We start from the raw sequence: 15,571 nt of genomic DNA, 5'->3' as shown, positions 1-15,571 counted from the left end.
AACAGAATAAGGTGAACAACTGTATGCACCTTAGGAGAGAACGTGTGAATCTAGTACAGCAGTTAAATACTTGTTCCCTTGAACTTGAACAGTGCAGAGCTACCTATGACCTGGACATACAGCAGTTACACGACCAGCTAACCGTCAAAGAAAAATTGCTTTCATACATCTTCAGTAAATATGAGGATTGTCAAAAGGAACTAAGTGCCCGCTTGCAGCAGGCCGGTGAGCTAGTGGACCTGGTGAAATATAGTGCAGAGAAGTATGAGGCATTGGTAAACAATCTCTCCTCCAACTGTACACAACCTGACACACTGCCTGAACCCCGGCTTGCAGCTAATCTGCCAGAACCCCCTCAGTCCGTTGAGGGCTCCTCTAACATCAAGCAATTTAATTCAATTTTATTCACAGACAGGTTTGGTAAAGGTATAGGCTCCTACATTCAACACTCACTCTCTAAATCACACATTGTAACTAGTCACTGCTACCCTGATTTACATTTCAATTATATAATAAAAAACATAATTAATACTCAGTTCGATGCTAACTCCACATTAATTCTTTTAATAGGTGATAGTCTTGATTTAACTAAAAGTGACATTGCAAATGGTATCAATGCCCTAATAAAACTCGATCTGAAAAATATTATACTTTGTGCATTACCATATTCAGATTGCTCTTCAGACAAACAAAATAAGTATGTTCATAGTTTGAACAATTTCTTGTACACTCTGACATGTTGTCATAGCGACAAATTATTGTTTTTTGACACTAACAAGTTTGTTAGTGATTTTTATTTAACAAGGGAATGTATGTATTTTCCTAATAAATATAAAGATGTGATTGCTTCTTTGTTAGCATATAATATTAACAGTGTCATAGATAACAATATGACAAAACCTAGGATAAGCGACGAATCAGTATTGTCTAGTTTACCTAACAATACGGTGATTGAATATTTAAACTAGCTCCTGAGACAATAGAAAAGCATTGTAGTAACCTTATTCTCTTTCATCAGAATATAAACCGCTTTTCTGGCAAAATTTTAGATATTGAATTATTAATTGATAAATATTCTATTGATATAATATGTCTTTGCGAGACATGGTTAAAGCCTGATAAAATGTCATTTAATGTAAATAATTTTGTGGTTGCCAGTGTGTTTAACAGAGTTTCAGCTGAGGGTGGAGGTACAATAATCTTATCTAAAAGTAATTTAAAATTTAAAAACAGATTAGACATTAGCTCTGGCTCTGTTGATCGCGTCTGCGAGGTAGCATGTGCAGAGATAGAAAGCCATATAATATTATGCGTATATAGACCACCAGCATCAAATTTTTCTTTATTCCTCATTCATATGGAAGATATTCTCTCAAAAGTTTTTAAAAGTAATAAATTAGTCTATATTTGTGGTGATTTTAACATAGATCTTTTGTCTGAATCATCTGATAAATGTAACCTTTTAGCGTTATTTAATTCATTTAATCTAAATTATTTGTTTAATGATCCTACTAGAATTACGGCTACTTCCAGTACCTGTATTGATAATATATTTACTAATAACAGTAATATTGAACATTCTTCCTTAATATCTGGTGTACGGTCGGACCACAAAGGTCAGCTTGTTAGTTTTAAAGCGAATAAAATAAATTCATTAAATAAGAAAATTACCTTTAGACCATTGAACAAAAAAACTTTGCAAAAATTTAAAGATAATACTTCGGATAAATTAAATTGTATTAACATAGACTGTAAAAAGCCAAATAAACTATTTAAACATTTATTTAATACACTCTGTCTGGAACTTAATAAGTCATGTCCGAAAAAAACTATTGAAATCACTCACAAATTTAAATTCAGTGAATGGTCTACTAAAGGGATTAGGATAAGTAGGGATGTCTTATATAACTTGTACCACGAAAGGTCATTGACTTCTGATCCATCTTTTCACGATTATGTAAGAAACTACTCGAAGATATTTAAAAAGGTATGTATTCTTGCTAAATCGAAATCAATTAGTAATAAAATAGCCAAATCAGACAATAAAATAAAAACGGTCTGGAATATTATAAACGTTGAAACTGGCCAAACCAAAATGCGGGATGCTGACCCGCGGTTAGTTATTGATAATGCTGTTATCTCAGATAAGGTAGAGGTTGCCAATGCTTTTGACACCTTTTTTTCAAACATTCCCGTAGAGGTTACCAAGTCCCTTAATTCATCTTCGATATTAGCTGAGTCGTTACTTCGACAAAACTTCAGTAGAAATGTACCTAGTTTTAAATTTCAATGTGTTTCTGATTACACGATTAAAAGAGCATTCAAGTCTTTAAATCTAAAAAAGACTGAGGACTTATGGGGCTTTTCTGTCACAGTCATTAATTCCATTATTGAGAGTGTTGCCCCAATACTTAGTGAAATTTTTAACCTTTGCATTGACAACGGTATCTTCCCTGACTTGATGAAACTCAGCAAAATTATTCCTATCTTTAAATCAGGCTGTAAGAAAAACCCTTCCAACTACAGACCTATTTCAATCCTTCCAGCCTTTAGTAAAATCTTCGAAAGGATCATGTTAGATCAGATGTTAAGACATTTTAATTTAAACACCATATTTCATGACCGCCAGTACGGCTTCACAAAGGGTAGGTCCACCACTGACGCAAGTGCAAGATTGATCACCCAAATCTTAAACGCCTGGGAAGATTCGCGGGATGCTGTGGGCATCTTCTGCGACCTTTCTAAGGCGTTCGATTGCGTTGACCACGACACTCTCATTTGTAAGCTGAACCACTACGGAATTCGTGGTAAAGCTCTCGCGCTCGTCCTTTCCTATCTATCAAATAGACAGCAAGTAGTGGACATAAGTGGCTCAACTTCATCTGGGTCATTAGTAAAAATGGGCGTGCCGCAGGGCTCAATTTTAGGTCCTTTTTTATTCTTAGCTTATATAAATGATCTCCCGTATATGATGTCTGAGATCTCTGACATTATTTTATTTGCTGATGACACTTCCCTTGTCTTCAAAATTAACAGAAAGGAATCTAGTCCCATAAACGTAAACGATAGCTTGGTTATTCTGAGCAAGTGGTTTGCCGCGAATAACTTGCTTCTTAATTCTTCTAAAACGAAATGTATTAAATTCTCTTTACCTAATGTAACACCAGTAGGGCTCAATATCGTTCTGGACGATAATAAGTTAGATGTTATTAAGCAAACCGTCTTCCTGGGCATTACCATAGACTCTAAATTGCAATGGGGTGCTCACATCTCAGCAATGTCAAAAAGGCTGAGTTCCGCAGCTTATGCAGTCAGAAAAATAAGACAGATTACTGACGTTGCTACTGCTAGGCTCGTGTATTTTGCTTACTTCCATAGTATTATGTCCTACGGTATTTTATTGTGGGGGCAGCGGCGGACGTAAATTCAATATTTGTACTCCAGAAAAGGGCAGTTCGTGCAATTTATGGCCTCGGCCCTCGCGAGTCATTGAGAGAATTATTTAAAGAAATTGAAATACTTACACTTCCTTCTCTTTACATTCTTGAAAATATAATGTTCGTACGCAAAAACTTAAATCAATTTATTGTTAAAAGTGATATACATTCGATTAATACAAGAAACAAGCACAAACTAGTAGTTCCGAGATTCAGATTAACGAAATCGAATAAATCGTTTTTAGGGAACTGTGTCCGTTTTTACAACAAGCTGCCTAAGTGTGTAACCGATCTCACGGATATAAAATTTAAGAACACTGTAAAATCCACCCTCATTAAAAAAGCTTATTATAAAATTCAAGACTTCGTTGACGATAAAGATATTATATGGCGATAACTCATCTCTCCATGTGTGGCTTCCCTGGCAATTAAACGTCTTTTTCTTTTCTCTTTGGATTGTATAGATTTACTGTTTACCTTTCAGTTGCATTGTATAATTTTATCAGCTTACTATTGTTATGTAATAGAATGTTTGTGACAATATTACTTTTTAAAAGAGTGTCTATGGAGTTTCTTGCCGGCTCTTCTCCATGAGACCAACTTTTTGGAACCGTGCAACTAATTTGACGTTTCATAAGAGCCTGCAAAGGCCTATTTGAAATAAAAACAATTTGATTTTGATTTTGATACTAACAACTTCAAATATTTGTCAAACACATTTGTCTGTAACCTTTTCAAAGGGCCTTTGAGTCATTATATCCTAATGGCATTATAATAATTTAAGTGTAGGAAAATATTTAAAATTCAACGAGACGCCGTCCGTCGGTCACGTGCGGGATCGGGTTAAAATTCAACAGTTTTCGCCTTTTCCCTAATTTATTCAAATAAATTTTGGACATGCGACGCGACGAGAAAATGGCCTGTTTAGGCACGTCAGGAGCCGTTTTGTATTTAAATTGTACGGTCATTATAAGCGTACTAATGGAAGATCAACACATCTTTATTTATAAACAGTAATTTGGTCGGCTATGGAGGAACTGAACGAACCTAATTTGAATTTATTTGTGATGTTTCAAGTATTTCTGGTGATTATTTTGTATAATTGCCTTAACTCGTCATTTAATTTGTAACTAGTATTCTATTGCTATGTATAGAATAGTAGTTTTACAAACAAATAAATAATCAACCGTTTAGCCGTTTAAGATTCAGCTTTTAAATTATAATCAAAATCGTAAGATACATTTTTGTTCCCTCTAGAAACTTCTATATAATTAAATAATCAACCAACAAATTCCAAAAGTGTAGGTATTTAACAAGTCTGAAGAAGAGGATGACGCATGTATTAAATAGTTCGAGAAACTAGGCGGAACAAGATAATCTTTGCGTAATTTGCTCTGCCTGTGTCACGTCGTCAATTATCTAATCTTTCAATGATAGTATACTGAGTGAGCACGTAAACTGCAAAATTACATCAGACTATCCTATCCACCTTAATCTATAAAAGAAAAAGCACAGTTCTCAGTTCTTAGTGGTCTTCGGTATATAAATGAACTTATATTCCATTTTTAGGGTTCCGTACCCAAAAGGTAAAACGGGATCCTATTGTTTTCGCTCCTCTGTCCATCCGTCCGTCCGTCCGTCTGTCACCAGGCTGTATCTCTTGAACCGTGATAGTTAGAGAGTAGAAAATTTTCACAGATGATGTATTTCTGTTACCGCTATAACAAAAAATACTGAAAACTAGAATAAAATAAATATTTTGGGGGGCTAACGTAATTTTTTTGCTCATATTCTAAATAATGGTACGGAAACCTTCGTGCGCTATTCCGACTCGCACTTGGCCGGTACGCCGCTGCAGCGGCGTTCCCTTCCTAGAACACATGTACTAGTACATACATAGTAATAATAAAGAATATTCACTATCTCTTTTTAACGCGTTCACGGTATCAGCGCGCGTGCGCAGTGTGCGTCACGCGAGGCCAACCGGTGAACTGTCAAATATTATAAACACTCGTAAGGTGAACACATTAAGGTGCTACTGTGTTTTGTTTCGTAAACTTAAAAATACAAGTAAAACTTTATCAAAATGAGTGCTGTGTAACTAAAATATTTTGTCGTTTAAAAGCTCTAATTCCCTCAGTGTAACTAATCAAGCTATGACATAACCTCAATCGGATGGTTCAAGCAAATGGACAAGCAAAATTGAACTTTAACACCCAGTGATAAGGTCGAACACATCAAAATGAAGTGCGGCAAAAGAATAGTTTTATTTACGTTATTCGCGATGAATTTAGTGGATCAGCCGGCACCCGAAGTGACGATTGAGCAAGGGACTTTGAGCGGTAAAATAAGTACCGATGGGTCGTTTTTCGAATACGTCGGTATCCCCTACGCTACTACTAACAGCAGCACAAGGTTCAAGGTAAGCGTGATCGATATTATCATTATTTACTTAACAAGTCTTCTATTAATATTAGAATAGTTTTAAGTAATGCACGTAGTGTGAGTAAAGTTTGTTTGTATAAATAGATTCGGTTTCGTAGTACAAGAAATCCTGGCTTATCAATGCATGCAGTAACAGGCGGCAAGATAAGACAAAAATATAGGTCGTCGATACTTTGTATTATCTGAGGTCAGGTGAGGAGGTCGCTATATTTATGTAGTTACCTCGTATTACAACATTCAATTTTATAAATGATGCTAATCATTAAACAATTAAGCAATGACATTATTCTTTATTTTGTTTTGTATATTTTATTTTGATTTCTGACAAAGTAAGAAAGAATCCGGAGATTTATTATCTAACCCAAAATTGAAGTTTCTATTTGTACCAAATTCTGGTAAAAATCATTGAATTTCATCGCAACTGTTCAAAAAAAATACAAATTATCCAGTGGTGTTTTCTTTCCTAGGCCCCATTCCCACCGCCATCTTGGAGCGGAGTATACAAAGCAGTTGATGAGATACACCAGTGTCCACAATCTTCGTTAATAGGGATTGTAGGAACTGAAGACTGTCTTAAAATCAACGTCTATAATGTCGCGACATAATGTCGCGACACCTTTTCACACACGGCCGGTTAGCCCCATGGTAAGTTATTTATTAACTTGTGTTATGGGTGCTAACACAACTGATAAACTGCATATAGCTACATATATACATATTTATAAATACATATAGTAACACCCAGACCACGGCCAACAAGCATGCTCATCACACAAATATCGACCGAACCGGGAATCGAACCCGGGACCTCAGGTTCGGCAGTCCGGCTTGGTGACCTTTGCGCCACAGAGGTCGTCTATGTACCTTCAATGGCTAAAACACCATTACCAGTCATGGTTTATATCCATGGAGGAGCATTCTTGCTAGGAAGCGGTGGTAAATTTATATATGCACCTGATTTTCTAGTCAATCAAGATGTGATAGTAGTGACATTTAACTATAGGCTTGGAGCGTTGGGATTCCTTTGTTTGGGTATCAAAGAAGCTCCTGGAAATGCTGGTATTAAAGACCAAATTGCTGCTTTGAGATGGGTGAAGAAAAATATAGCAGCGTTTGGTGGAGATCTTGATAATGTGACACTTTTTGGACAAAGTGCTGGAGCAACATCCGCGTCTTTACTTCTAGCTAGTAAAGCAACTGAAGGACTATTTCACAAAGTAATCATACAGAGTGGCTCGTCTATATCAAGTTGGGCAATTAACCGACAACCATTATGGGTTGCCAGTCTAATAGCTAAAGAACTAGGCTATAATACTAAGGACCCAAAAGAAATATATGAAATATTTTCCAAATTACCGTATGAAAAATTAATAAAAGCTAAGCCTAAAAAGCCACTTGGTATGTATTTTGATACTCAATTGCTGAACTATCCATGTGTCGAACAAGAAATTGAAGGGGAAGAAGCTGTTATAACAGATTATCCTTTCAATATTTTTGAAAGTAATCCTAAAAATATACCTGTTATTTATGGAACAACCAGTAGAGAAGGAATATTCTTATTACCTGATGATACTGAAGAATCATTGGCGGCAAGAAATGCACGATACATATTTGCATCAGATCTCGAATTCCCTTCAGAAGAAGAGGCATCTAAAGTTTCAAAAATGGCGAGAGAATTCTACTTCAAAGAAAAGAATATCAGCTTTGAAGTACACAGTATTATAATAGATCTCAACACACAATTATATTTTGAAGTACCTGCTATCTTAGAGTCGGAAACTTTAATTAAGAATAACAAAGCAAACATGTATAATTACTATTTTAATTACGCTGGTGGAAGAAACTTTTTGAAGTTTATAGCTGGATTTAGAAATGAACCAGGAGCTTGTCATAGCGACGAAATATTGTATGTCTTCAAGGGAAATATTTGGCCTTTCCCCATAAACAATAATGATAAGAAAGTTATAGAAAAGATGACTAAAATGTGGAGTAATTTTGCGAAATATGGGTGTGTATACTAGTTTGACGTAATTATTTTTGCCTTGTTGTGTATCATTTGAAATATCATTTCAATTATTTTATCTTTGCAGTGATCCAACGCCTACAAACGACTTGCTAGTCAAATGGGAACCCAGCACCAAAGATCAAATGAAATTCCTTTACATTGATGAAGATTTAAAAATGGGTCCTATTCCTAATCAAGAAGCTTATCAATTATGGAAAAATATATACGAAAAATATCGTAAAAAACATACACCGAATGACTTTCAAAAATAAAATCTGGATTCTTGTAACTCAACCTGAAGTTTTCTTTTCAATGTCTCGACTTAAAACTAAGATAGATAATTATACATAGATAGATACTCTCCCTTTATCGTCTAGCATAAAAGTATTTTTCCATAATATTCAATATGACCTCTGAAAGTACTGTTATCAATAGCTTTTGTAATAAAATATTGATAATTGCTCATAATTATTAGTAGGCCCACGGATACTGTACATAATACTCGCTTTGAAAACTTTGAACTTATAATCACTCCATTCCATTATGATAATACTTCATTTATTGATTGAAACAGGAAACTCATAAACAACGGTGTTTCATCTTTATCAGAAACATTCACATGCTTTATAAGTAAACACGTACAGCTTGTAATATCTTCTTTTCTACTTTTATTTTGTTTTAAAAGTTTAAAAATATTAAGTGTAAAAACCTTAGCGACAAACTTAACGTGCTTTGTAAGAGTGAAAGTTAAACTATCAAATATGAAAAGTGGGAAAAGACTAGTTTTATTTACATTATTCGCAATGAACTTGGTGGAGCAGCCAGCGCCCGAAGTGAGGATAGAGCAAGGAATATTGAGCGGTAAAGTCAGCACAGATGGGTCCTTTTTCGAATACCTCGGCATACCTTATGCTTCTACTAATAGCAGTACGAGGTTCCAGGTAAGCGTTCATATTTGTATTTGTACAATATTTTACGGTCAATTTTCTAAAAATAACTTCGGGTAACCTAGTTCAGTAAATTAAAGTTAAAAATTAGATCGAACAAATAGTTTTCTAAATATTAACTGCTTTATTCCTTTCTGTCAGGCTCCTTTACCACCATCATCTTGGGAAGGAATATACAGAGCAGTAGATGAAAATTATCAATGCCCACAACCTTCTTTTGCTGGAGTTATTGGCACCGAAGATTGCTTGAAGATCAATGTTTATGTCCCAATCAAAAACCAAAAACAATATCCTATAATGGTATATATTCACGGAGGTACTTATATAATTGGAAATGGAGGCAAACTTTTGTATGGGCCTGATTTTCTGGTCAAACAAAATGTTATATTGGTCACATTTAACTATAGACTGGGAGCTTTAGGATTTCTTTGCCTCGGTATTAAAGAAGCTCCGGGGAATGCTGGTCTTAAAGATCAAATAGCTGCTTTGAGATGGGTGAAGAGAAATATAGCAGCGTTTGGTGGAGATCCTGACAATGTGACACTTTTTGGACTCAGTGCTGGAGCAACGTCTGTGTCAATGTTGATAGCCAGTGATGTAACGAAAGGATTATTTCAAAGAGCTATCTTACAAAGCGGTGTATCTACCTCCAGTTGGGCACTAAACCGACAACCTCTATTTACTGCTAGTCTAGTAGCAAAAGAACTTGGTTATGAAACTAGTGATCCAAAAGAAATGTATAATATATTCTCTAAGATATCATACAGAGATTTGGTTGCAGCTAAACCTAAGAAACCGATTGGAAAATACTTTGATTTTCAGTTAATACACTATCCTTGCATAGAAAATGTTATTGAGGGCGAGGAGGCGGTTCTAACAGATTTACCTTATAATTTGTTTAAGAAAAACTCCAAGAATATATCAGTGATATACGGCACAACTAGTAAAGAAGGTGTGATATTGTTACCCGATGAGACAGAAGATACACTAAAAGAAAGAGATTCAAAATATATATTTGCTCCTGACTTGAAATTCCCTACTGAAGACGAAGCTGCCAATCTATCAAGTACAGTTAAACAATATTACTTTGGTCCGAAAAATATTAGTTTTGAAGACTACAATGCGTTGCTAGATCTCAATACACATTTATATTTTGAAGTACCTAGTTTACTGGAATCTGAAATGGTTATCAATAAGACAAGTGCTCCTATATACCACTATTATTTTAACTATTCTGGAGGAAGGAATTTTCTAAAATATGTAGCTGGGTATGGTAATGAGCCGGGAGCATGTCACGGTGATGAAATCATGTACCTATTTAATGGGCAAGTATGGCCTTTTATAGTTAGCAAGAATGATCGAAAGTTGATTGATTGGATGACTAGAATGTGGACCAACTTTGCTAAATATGGGTACGTATTCAATACTTTACATACCAATAGTATTGGCGGTATTTTTACTAATACAGATTAATTTGCCTTCATGTGATGATATGGTTCAAGCTCATCTTTTCCTGTATTTATTTCAGAGACCCCACTCCGACTGCGAATGATTTACCTGTAAGATGGAATCCAAGCTCCAAAGACAACATGACTTTCTTGTACATAGACGATGAACTGAAAATGGGTCCTATTCCTAACCCGGACCCCTATCGACTGTGGAAGGGTATTTATAATAAATACCGGAAAACTAATAAAGTAAACGATTTTGGAAGATAAAATATACTAGTTTTCATTTATTGGATTGATAATCTTGGAAACATGTACCTCAAGGTCAGTTCAGGGGTTTTGAATGAGTCAAACTTATCATTTATTTATTTTTGTACTAACCCAGAATGTAGTGATATTTTGTATTTCATGAAGTTGTCATAAAGCTTTGCATGAACTCTGACTAACTCTGTTTCATTTACCTTAATTCGTAAATAACATTATAGAAAACCAAGTAGTTATTTATTTCGTACATGTTTCTAAATTACACCAAATCATCAGCCTTTTTATTTTCCCACTGCAAGGCATAGGCCTCTTCTCATACAGCGTAGGAGCGTACTATTATAGCCTTATTGGCTGTTCCAGGATTTTGAAAGTAAGAGTTTCCTCAACGATATTTTTTTTCAACAGTAGTCAATTGTGACTAAGTTACGCTTAAAAAGTAGCTTAGAAAGCACAAAATAACTATGAAAAAAAATACGATGCTTGATCTGAAATCGTATCCGCATACGTACAATGCAAGTAGCTACTTATGAAGCAGATGCTTTAACCAATAGGTGATCATGACTATTACATAATACAAAATAATAAAGAGCCACTATCTCGTATAATTAAGAAACTGTTATCACTATTGATAACGAGGTTAAACCGCATTACACTAAAATAATTATAGTCGAGGTCAGCTTTCTTATCTGGTAGATAAGAATATGATAAGAAGCTAAAAAACATTCTAATTGGAGTGTTTATGAATGAAACTAACAAATACCTCTTGTATGTGTAAATACTAAAAAAAGTCTGAGTTTCGAGACCATTTGACTGATAAGATTGCAAATATAAATAAACATACATAATATTTATTTATTTTGGTCTTCTGAATTTCTAAATAAACTTGCGTTATCGGCACAACCGCGAGGTCGGATGATGTTCATTTGGAAGGTTTGAATGGATTTCAGGGGAGCTAGAGCAACATACGGCCTGCTTTACCGCGTATCTACATCACCTTATATTTCTGCTATGACTAGATCCTTGGTACCATCTAATATTACATATAGGCACATGTAGGTAGTACAAGTACTAGTACAACTCTACTCTACATTAAATTATTTATTTCCAGGCACCACTACCCCCACCAAAATGGAGTGGAGTCTTTAAAGCAGTTGATGAGAACTCGCGATGCACACAAAGTATGAGCGAAGTGGTGGTTGGAACCCAAGACTGCTTGAAGATCAATGTGTATGTTCCAGCCAAAGCTAAAATACCACTACCCGTTATGGTATATATTCATGGAGGTGCCTTTATTGGCGGAGATGGAGGAAAAATGATATTAGGACCTGATTTCTTAGTTAAACATGATGTTATCATGGTATCATTCAACTATCGACTAGGAGCACTAGGCTTTCTATGTCTAGGAATTAAAGAAGCACCTGGCAATGCTGGCCTTAAAGATCAACTAGCTGCCTTACGATGGGTGAAGAAAAACATTGCAGCATTTGGAGGGGATCCAGATAACGTTACTATTTTTGGTACAAGTGCCGGTTCAGCTTCAGTATCTTTGCTAATTGCCAGTGAAGCTACAAAAGGCTTGTTTAAACGAGCCATATCTCACAGTGGCTCATCTTTAGCTGCTTGGGCTATAAATCATGATCCAATAGGAGTAGCCAGTGATATTGTGAAGGAGCTAGGGTACGACGCAAAAGAACCAGAAGAACTTTACAAAATATATTCCAAATTGTCTGATGAGGACCTGGTATCAGCGACAGCTCATATACCTATCCCACATCTTCTAAATAAAAATCTTTTGCTAGTACCCTGCGTGGAAAAAAAGTTTGATGGAGTAGAACAGGTCATTAGTGATATGCCATTTAACTTAATAACCAAAAAGCCCAAAAATATTCCTCTGATGTACTCTTTTACTGACAAAGAGGGATTGTTCATGTCAAATTCTGACACAGAAGAAACTCTTGAAGCATGTAATAAACGCAACCTTTTTGCCAATGATTTGGAATTCAAGTCTAAACAAGAGGAGAAGAAGGTAGCCCTCAAATTAAAGAAACATTATTTTGGGGACAAGAATATTAGTGAAGAAACTATTGCGAATGTCACAGACTTACTGGGTCATTTGTACTTTGAAATGCCTTCTGCACTGGAAGCTGAATTGATGACGCAAACGTCTAATGCTCCCGTGTACAGTTTCTATTTCGCTTATTCTGGTAATAGAAATTTTGTGAAATACATGACCAGATATGCCAATGAAGTAGGTGCGTGCCACGGAGATGATCTTCTGTACATATTTAAAGGCTTTATAATCCCGTACAGAATTTCTAAAGAGGATCAAACAATAATTGACTGGATGACAACAATGTTGACTAATTTTGCTAAATATGGGTGAGTTGAAACAGTAAATAATACGCTACCTAAAATGTAAAAGATATTTATCGTCCTATTTAGAGGTACATTGTAGTAAAATTAAATGATGTAATTACAATCAATGTTAGTGATTTTTTAACCATAACGAAGCTAGAAGCTATGAAGTTATATAAGGTATCTGTCTAATTTTATTTTTTAGATATTTAAGTAGATTTCAATATTTTTTTTCATAAACTTCCGTAAATAAGACAGCTATGTTCACAAGCTTTGTCATTAACATCGTGTTTTTCTTTCAGAAATCCCACTTCAAATGATTTACCAGTAAAATGAGTTCCACATAGCAAGGACCAGCTGAACTTCTTGAAGATAGACAACGAGCTGAAGATGATACCAGTGCCAAACCCTGAGGATTATCGGCTTTGGAAAGAAATTTATAAATATCGAAGAACCAAAGTTAATTACTAAGATATCAGTATTATTATAATTATTATGAAACATTATAGAAAATATTTTTGATGGTGGAGGGACCAAATTGAGATTTTTTTATGCGTGAAATTATTTTTTTTCAAATGTGATATAAAAAGTAAACGTTATTTTTCAAAATTAGAGCTTGTTTTATTTTATAGTAATAGTAAAAGCAGGTATTTCACAACGAAACATATTTTCAAGCTAATAAATATGTTTCTAATACTGAGTTAATAGAATAACATTCAATAATATTCATCATCATCCTTTATAATATTTTCTCAATTTTTGTGGTGCTCTTAACTATAATTCTTATACGATAATATTTCAATACAGTGCATTATATTAAATGCAAATAAGAAAGCAATCTTGGTGAATTAACGAGTACTTAGAAGCTTAAAAATTGATTGCAATACGTGACTTTAAACTACTACGACCATTTTACTTCTATTTAGTTTTTGTTGAAGAAGTTTGACTTATTGTTTCTTTATTAGTTCTTAACATTTTATTAATATAAGAGTCCGTCTATCTGTATTCCGTGTCAGATCAGTGAGATAATTTTGACTAATAGGAAATAAAGTGCGACGTAATTTAGCCCAACACTTCCATTTGTATTCTTATTCAGATGCTATTCAGAATTGGTAAAAAGAATAACACAAAATACGGCTATCCCTAGGTGGTTACTTATAAGGATTTCTTATACTACGAAAACCAAGTCCTATTCATTCGTGCTGCCCATAGTCCTATGTAAGTGGCTTCTCTTTTTTAATTATATTTATAGGGATTATCCGGGTGCATTACATGTTTATTTACGCAGTTATATAACTTTGCAGGCACCTCTGCCCCCTCCGAAATGGAAAGGTGTATATAAAGCAGTGGATGAGATGTACCAGTGCCCACAGCATACCCCTTTTGGAGTTGTGGGCACAGAAGATTGTTTGAAAATCAATGTATACGTTCCATCTGAGACCAAAGGACCACTTCCCGTAATGGTTTATATTCACGGAGGTGGCTTCATATTAGGGAATGGAGGAAAGATGATTGTAGGACCAGATTTCTTAGTGAAGCAAGATGTCATATTGGTCTCATTTAATTATAGATTGGGAGCACTAGGCTTTCTATGTCTAGGGATAGAAGAAGCACCTGGTAATGCTGGACTAAAAGACCAGATAGCTGCTTTGCGATGGGTTAATAAAAATATTGCAGCTTTCGGAGGAGATCCAGATAATGTTACTATTTTTGGGACAAGTGCTGGTGGAACATCGGTTTCTTTACTCGTTGCTAGTCCAGCCACTAACGGTTTATTTAAACGTGCTATTGTGCACAGTGGTTCATCTTTAGCAAGCTGGGCAATTAACATGGATCCAATAGGCGTAGCAAGTACAGTTGTTAGTAGGCTAGGTTATGATACAAAAGATCCACAAAAACTTTATGAAATATATTCAAAATTATCATACGAAGATTTGGTATTAGCAACAGCAAACATTCCAATTACACACCTTGTGCACAAACAACTTTTACTTTTACCCTGTGTTGAAAAGCATTTCGTAGGTGTAGAATCTGTTCTTAACGATTTACCATATAACTTGATTACTAAAAAGCCTAATAAAAACATTTCTCTAATGTACTCCTCTACGGATAAAGAAGGGTGGTTTTTTGCCGATGAAGAGACCAAAGATACACTTGAAATTAAAGACCAAAGCAGTCCATTTGAAGAAGATCTAGTTTTTAAATCGAAAAAAGAGGAAAAGGCACTAGCCCTTAAAGTAAAGCAACATTATTTTGGGAAGGAAGCAGTAAGTGAGAAAACAATACTTCAACTGTCAGACTTATACACGCATTTGTACTTTGAAATGCCTGTAATCCTTGAAGCTGAATTGATGGCGAAAACCTCTGATGCTCCTGTTTACAGCTTTTACTTTACCCATTCTGGTAAAAGAAATTTCGTGAAATCTAGGACTAGATTTGTGAATGAAATCGGCGCAAGTCATGGAGATGATCTTATGTACATATTCAAAGGTTCTATATGTCCATACAGAATTGACGACAAAGACCAGAGAGTTATAGAGTGGATGACAACATTGTTGACTATATAATTTTGCGAAGTATGGGTAAGTGACGCTGTCAGTTTTGATTATTTTGTTTATAATACCAAATATTTGCATTACCAATAAATGTAATTTAATCTTGTAAACTTAT

At 35.0% G+C, this 15,571-nt stretch overlaps 1 protein-coding gene across 3 annotated transcripts; it reads left to right on the top strand.

Moving 5' to 3' along the window:
• Positions 1–5,330: 5,330 nt before the first annotated feature.
• On the top strand, positions 5,331–12,934 carry LOC124630231 (esterase FE4-like). 3 transcript variants are annotated; one of them, XM_047163998.1, is made up of 4 exons: positions 5,361–5,859; positions 6,350–6,465; positions 6,736–7,890; positions 7,973–8,181. In XM_047163998.1, the coding sequence occupies exons 1-4, from the start codon at positions 5,680–5,682 to the stop codon at positions 8,157–8,159; spliced, it is 1,638 nt and encodes a 545-aa protein (XP_047019954.1). In that variant the 5' UTR covers positions 5,361–5,679; the 3' UTR covers positions 8,160–8,181. The 3 variants fall into 3 exon arrangements, 2 of the variants coding, with proteins under 2 accessions (XP_047019955.1, XP_047019954.1); XR_006984400.1 differs by lacking the exons at positions 5,361–5,859; positions 6,350–6,465; positions 6,736–7,890 and adding exons at positions 8,976–10,246; positions 10,363–10,606; positions 11,655–11,787 and having other exon boundaries at positions 8,175–8,828; XM_047163999.1 differs by lacking the exons at positions 6,350–6,465; positions 6,736–7,890; positions 7,973–8,181 and adding an exon at positions 11,655–12,934 and having other exon boundaries at positions 5,331–5,859.
• Positions 12,935–15,571: the final 2,637 nt, after the last annotated feature.

Source organism: Helicoverpa zea, chromosome 5 (genome assembly GCF_022581195.2).
Source record: "Helicoverpa zea isolate HzStark_Cry1AcR chromosome 5, ilHelZeax1.1, whole genome shotgun sequence".
In the NCBI taxonomy this organism is placed as follows: Eukaryota; Metazoa; Arthropoda; class Insecta; order Lepidoptera; family Noctuidae; genus Helicoverpa; species Helicoverpa zea.
This window is presented reverse-complemented; position numbering and strand designations above follow the sequence as displayed.

Bases quoted from the DNA above. Each gene is read 5' to 3' on its own strand.
- LOC124630231 (XM_047163998.1), top strand. From the start codon at position 5,680: ATGAAGTGCGGCAAAAGAATAGTTTTATTTACGTTATTCGCGATGAAT. The intron at 5,860-6,349 runs GTAAGCGTGATC...TTTCTTTCCTAG, and splicing joins ACAGCAGCACAAGGTTCAAG to GCCCCATTCCCACCGCCATC. The intron at 7,891-7,972 runs GTGTGTATACTA...TTATCTTTGCAG, and splicing joins AGTAATTTTGCGAAATATGG to TGATCCAACGCCTACAAACG.